The 6,000-nt window shown below is 35.4% G+C and overlaps 1 protein-coding gene across 8 annotated transcripts in view; it reads left to right on the top strand.

The window, feature by feature from the left end:
- Positions 1–5,720, top strand: part of Rif1 (replication timing regulatory factor 1) — a 48,845-nt gene extending 43,125 nt beyond the window's left edge. For all 8 annotated transcript variants that reach the window (XM_031370210.1, XM_031370208.1, XM_031370213.1 and 5 more), the window contains 3 exons: positions 1,051–1,204; positions 3,059–3,167; positions 4,300–5,720. In XM_031370210.1, the coding sequence (XP_031226070.1) occupies positions 1,051–1,204; positions 3,059–3,167; positions 4,300–4,511 (475 nt within the window). In that variant the 3' untranslated portion in view covers positions 4,512–5,720. The remainder of the gene's footprint in view (positions 1–1,050; positions 1,205–3,058; positions 3,168–4,299) is intronic.
- The last annotated feature ends 280 nt before the right edge of the window (positions 5,721–6,000 follow it).

Raw genomic sequence — 6,000 nt, forward strand, 5'->3', positions numbered from 1 at the left:
TAATGAGGTTCACCTGTATGAACCCATGTTCATACGTAATATACAGAACGTAAGTTCAGTGTACCAAAGAGTTCTTGATTTTGGATCCTTTCTCTCCTTCCTCCATACAAACTGGGATTATTAAAGGATTGAATTGCCAGGCATGGCTCAGGATTATCTTAATGGTCAAGCTTGTCAGTGTAGAATTAATTGGTATTTATTCTTCTCACACATTTATACTTCAGAAGTAAAACATGCATGTATCCTGATATGGATAAATAAAGGCTTAGTGTTTGCTTATTTTTGTGTGTGTGTATGTCTTATTTCATCCTACTGTTGACCCTCTTAAGATTAGAAGTATCATTGTAAAATCAAAGCTTATTTATGAAGGTTAGTGCACAAAATTTGCAGAGCTAAGTAGGTTGTCATGTAGTTTCATATAGGTAGACCTCATTGAGGGTCTTTTGTTTGTGCTTCAATTTAATCGTTTTCAGTGTTGTTAGAAATGTAATTAGCGTATTTTAGATTTATATATGCCTGTTTTGCCCACAAGTATGTCTATATACCATGTGAGGCTGGTACTTGGAGGCCAGAAGGTGTCAACATCCCTTAGAACTGGAGTTGAAATGTACCCCTAGAAGTGCAGTAAGTGCTCTTAACCACTGAGCTAACTCCCTCCATTCCCAGACAACCAAATCTTAAGAGACTTATTACATGTTGTTTGGGAAACTGAGATAATTTCTTTAATTACTAGACTGATCAATCAGAACATAATTTCTCAATAAGAAACTTATTCTCTAGAGAACTGTCAGACATGCATATAGAAGTTAGAAGGAAGCCACGTTTAGAAAGGGTCTAGGAGAGGATAGGTTAAAAAAAAAACAAAACCCAAAACTGCATACACCTGATGAAGGACCTGATACAGGAGAATTATATTTCACTAGATATTTGCTTATCACACTATATGGGTTAGGTGGACTATATATAAACTCTGACTGAGTTTAAGTGGAGAAGTGCTCACAGATAATTTATCAGTATAAGCATAATTATGTTTTCCTTTCTTTTCAAAAGGGCAAGAGGTCTTGGACAACTTATCAGAGCCAAGAATATAAAGACAATTGGCGATTTGAGTACACTTACAGCCTCTGAAATAAAAACTCTTCCTATCCGTTCTCCAAAGGTGTTCAATGTAAAAAAAGCCCTCAGAGTATACCATGAACAACAGGTAAAAACTTGTCATTTGCCTGCGTGTATATGCCTGTGTCCCATGTGTGTACTCTACTCTTGAAATTACTTGATTTTTGTATTATTTTTGATACTTAAAAAGAAAATTTGCTGACAGGTTAATTGTATAAAAGCAAGCAAAACCCAGAAACTAAACTACTAATTTGCAATGTCAAAGGTAGAATTTCTGAAATATTTTTACTTTTTAAGAGTATTTTTGTCTAATGTATGTGAGTGTGTTTGGTTGCCCATATGTACCATATGCATGCAGAACCCTGTGGAAACCCAGAGTGTAAGATCCTTTGCAACTGGGCATTATAAGCATGCTCTGTTTATTTTGTTTATTTTATTATGAGCTTATGTGTGCATGTATGCACACACACGCACATAACACATTTATTTCACATGATGTGACTAAGTCAGTAAAAATGCTGTTATTACTAAAAGTAATATCTTTATCAAAGGAGATTCATATAGACCCATTGTTTTTGGGGTTTTGTTTATTTGGTTTGCTTTTTGAGACAGGGTCTCAGTATATATCCTTGGCAGTCCAGAAACTCAAAACACAGAGATCCTCCTGACTTTGCCATCTTCGTGTTCATAGCAAAATTGTGTGCTAACATGGCTGGCTTCCCATTATCTTTTCTTTTGTTTTCTTTTCTTTCTTTCTTTCTTTCTTTCTTTCTTTCTTTCTTTCTTTTTTTTTTTTGAGACAGGGTTTCTCTGTGTGGCCCTGGCTATCCTGGAACTCACTCTGTAGACCAGGCTGGCCTTGAGCTCAGAAGTCCACCTGCCTCTGCCTCCCCAGTGCTGGGATTAAAGGCGTTTGCCACCGCTGCGAGGTTCCATTCTTTTTTTTTTTTATTTATTGTTATATGTAAGTACACTGTAGTGGTCTTCAGACACACCAGAAGAGGGTGTCAGATCCCATTATAGATGGTTGTAAGCCACCATGTGGTTGCTGGGATTTGAACTAAGAACCTTTGGAAGGGCAATATAGTCTATTGTTAATAACTAACCATATTAGTGAAGAAAATCTGAAGTCATTATCTATTCCCCATTTGCATTCCCCATTCCTGGACATTACTTTGTTTTTTCTGTAGGCTTACCTACTTTGAACATGGTTTAATATTGGAATAACACAAAATCTGGTTGGTGGTTATAGGTTTATTACTCTGACTTCCTTTATATCCGAATAAGTATTTGGTGGATCTACCATATTTTCTTTATCCATCCCTCAACTGATGGCTTATGTGTTGCTTTTCTCCTTTGGTTTTCATAAGAAATCCTTCTTTTAAGTTTTTATGTGGCCATAGTTTTATTTCATTTGTGTCACCATATAGGATTGTTGAGTCATGAAAACTTTGAGCAATTTTTTGAGCAGTAGTCACGAAACCTGGGATACCTTATAAGTCTTATTATGCTGTTGACCCTTTATAAGGACATTATGCGCAGTGAGCAGTGCTCTACCAATGAGTATCGTTGAAAATAAAAGGTATCTGTATCGTTGAAAATAAAAGCCACTGATTTCTACCATTTCCACATTCCTGAACTTGGGAAAGTTTATCAGCCTTTGATACTATGTTTTCTAAGAGATTATATAAAGTAATAAATTTCTAACTCTTTGAGGAAACACTGAATAAATAAATAAATAAAATGCAGATCCAACTACATTTGTTTCCAGAGTACTGGGATTGCAGAATTGCTCTACCACACCTGCCACAATGTTATATATGTCCAGCTTTTAGCACATGTTTTTTAAACAGCATTAACTGAATTGATGGGGCATTTCATTCAGTCTTGTTAAAAATGTTTTGTTATTTCTGTTTGTTACTGTTTTAAATGTATAATCAAGATGAAATCTCGCGGACTTGAAGAATTTCCAATTTTTGATATTTCTGAGAAGTCAGTAAATGGAGTAGAGAACAAGACCCTGTCCACAGATGAAGAAAGGCTTGCCTCAGGTATGCTAGCTACGCACAGTAGTTCCATATGGAACAGACATTCGTGGAGAACATAACTGTGTTAATGCTTTTACATTTTTTAAAAAACGGTTATTTTAGTATATACACTTTGCTTGTATGTATTTGTGAGCTTTGGCTCTTCTGGAATTTATATTAGAGCAGTTGTAATTTGCCATGTGACTGCTTGGAAATGAATCCTGGTCCTTTGGAAGGACAGACTTTTAAGTAGTGACACATTTCTCCAGACCAACGCTTCAATTTTAATTTGACCACAGCTGTTAACTCATCATATCCTCTGCCCTTTTCCTGTCCCCTGCCAAGTACATAAGGGAAAACCTATTTAAGTGTGTCTAACTGGTTTTCTCTAATTGTGTCAGTGTTTAGTCCATCAAGGTACAGATAAGGATGTTGACATTTTGTTCAGTTAATTTATGCAGAGTAACAAGATTTTTTCTGGCATTTTTTTTTTTAAGATTTATTTATTTTATGCATGTGAGTACACTGTAGCTCTACAGATGGTTATGAGCCTTCTTGTTGTTGGGAATTGAATTTTAGAACCTCTGCTCGCTCCAGTCAACACTGTTCACTCTGGTTGTCCCAGCTCGCTCAGGTCACCTACACTTGCTGAGGTCAGCCCCAGCTCGCTCCGACCCAAAGATTGATTGATTTATTATATAAAAGTACACTGTAGCTGTCTTCAGAAGTGGGCATCAGATCTCATTACATGTGGTTGCTGAGATTTGAACTCAGAACCTTTGGAAGAGCAGTCAGTGCTCTCTCCAGCCTGGCATTATGTTTTCTTGAGCAACTGTCCTGTAGCCTATTTCCTTCCATTTTCAGTTTGAGTCGAGACACAGATCAATTTTAAAAACTGGATTTATAGCCGGGCGGTGGTGGCGCACGCCTTTAATCCCAGCACTTGGGAGGCAGAGGCAGGCGGATTTCTGAGTTCAAGGCCAGCCTGGTCTATAGAGTGAGTTCCAGGACAGCCAGGGCTACACAGAGAAACCCTGTCTCAAAAAACCAAAAAAAAAAAAAAAAAAAAAAAAAAAAAAAAAAAAAAAAAAAAAAAAAAAACAGCAACAACAAAAAAACTGGATTTATTTATATGTGTGTGTGTTTCCTCTTCTAGATTTGATTGACCCTGTGAACCTAGATACCCCATTGTCTAAAAATCTTGTGGCACAAATTAGTGCTCTTGCTCTTCAACTGGATTCAGAAGATCTCTACAGTTATTCTGGAAGCCAACTATTTGAAATGCATGAAAAGCTTGGTACCATGGCAAACTCTATAATAAGAAATCTACAGTCACGTTGGAGATCACCAGCCCATGAAAATTCCTAGTATTTTAAGAGAAATGTAAAGTTTTTTCACCATCAGATTTTATTTTTTGGCTTTTAGAAATATTCACACCATTTAAAGAGGAAACTTTTGTAAAGTTGATAAAATAATCAAATCCTGAAAGACAGTGAATTCCTAGGTCAGTTTTATAAGTTCGTTAGATCTTCCCTACTGTATTTTCTTGGCCAGTACACATAGTTTTTTAAGGGACTTAAATGTTACTGAAACTTGAAAGCAAAAGAAATATACATACTTTTTTTTTCATGCTTTAACTCATGCATATTTTGGTATAGCTCATGCAGAAAAGATTTTAATTAAGATAGAAGAAACGTTTTATTTACACTTTATTGAATTGATAGAGATGTTTATACTCTTTCAAAATATTTATATTTGTTGTGCCTGGTGGAACACCTGTACTGAGTCATAAAAAGAAAGAGGGCATTTCCTGAAGATTACAGCTGTAGCGACTCTTTGAAATACCAAGTTTCAACTTTTTGGGTGTTAAAATAATAATGCTTCATTCACTAAAATTCTATTCATTTTGTATTTTCAAATACCGTGCAGCAGCCTTTGTGAAAATATGCTCTTTTTGAGGTAATAGTGTTCACCCTTAAATGCATGACTTTGTACATTATGTATAGGAGACAATGTTTTTAATTTATAAAGTTCAGCCTTCATTAATTGCATGAGTTTTTCTGCAGCCTTTTGTGAATATGATTGTTTTGTGTAATAAGAAACATTTGTATATATTTAATATCAAGATATCCGTGTGGATAGTAAAAGTGCTTCATTGGTCCCACTGTGGATATTTGTAGGAGTCTTTATCTACAAATACAGCAACAGATAGTTTTGTATTTAGTTAAAATATGAGTTTATTTTCTAAAATGTCCAGAATAATTAAAATTATTGGAACCAGAAAATGTTACATGCCACTACCTTTTTTTCTTATGGTTTGGAAAGAGGATCCCAGCCACTAGAAAATGTGCCTCCCTCATATGTTTCTTCTTAATGGAGAGTTACCCTGGATATTTTCATTGCAGGTTGTACTATAAACCGTCTGCAGGGATACCTGGTTTTTCACATATATTGAAAACTAAACTTGGAAGAAATTTGAAACTGCCATTTTTATATGTATGTTTCTGTCGAGTTAAAAAAATTAGGATATACATATATATATATATATATAATTAAACCATTTGTAAATTTTACCAAGTACTTAGTGCCTGCCTTCACATATTTGTTTCATGGGTTTTGTTTGTTTTGGTTTTTGTTCTTGAGATACAGTCTCTGTAGCCCAGGCTAGCTTTGAACTTGTATGATCTTCCTGTTTCTGCTGTCAAGAGTTCTGGGATTGCCTGTGTTTTATGTTTTCCCAAGGATATATTTTGCTTGTTTTCTGAGTAAAATTAGTGAGTGATCTTAGTTTCAAACATAACCTCTGCTTAGGAAGACACTGCAGCTTAAAGCAAGTGCCTTTTGTAGTTTAAGGTCT

The sequence above is a fragment of the Mastomys coucha genome, unplaced genomic scaffold, assembly GCF_008632895.1.
Source record: "Mastomys coucha isolate ucsf_1 unplaced genomic scaffold, UCSF_Mcou_1 pScaffold15, whole genome shotgun sequence".
Lineage (NCBI taxonomy): Eukaryota > Metazoa > Chordata > Mammalia > Rodentia > Muridae > Mastomys > Mastomys coucha.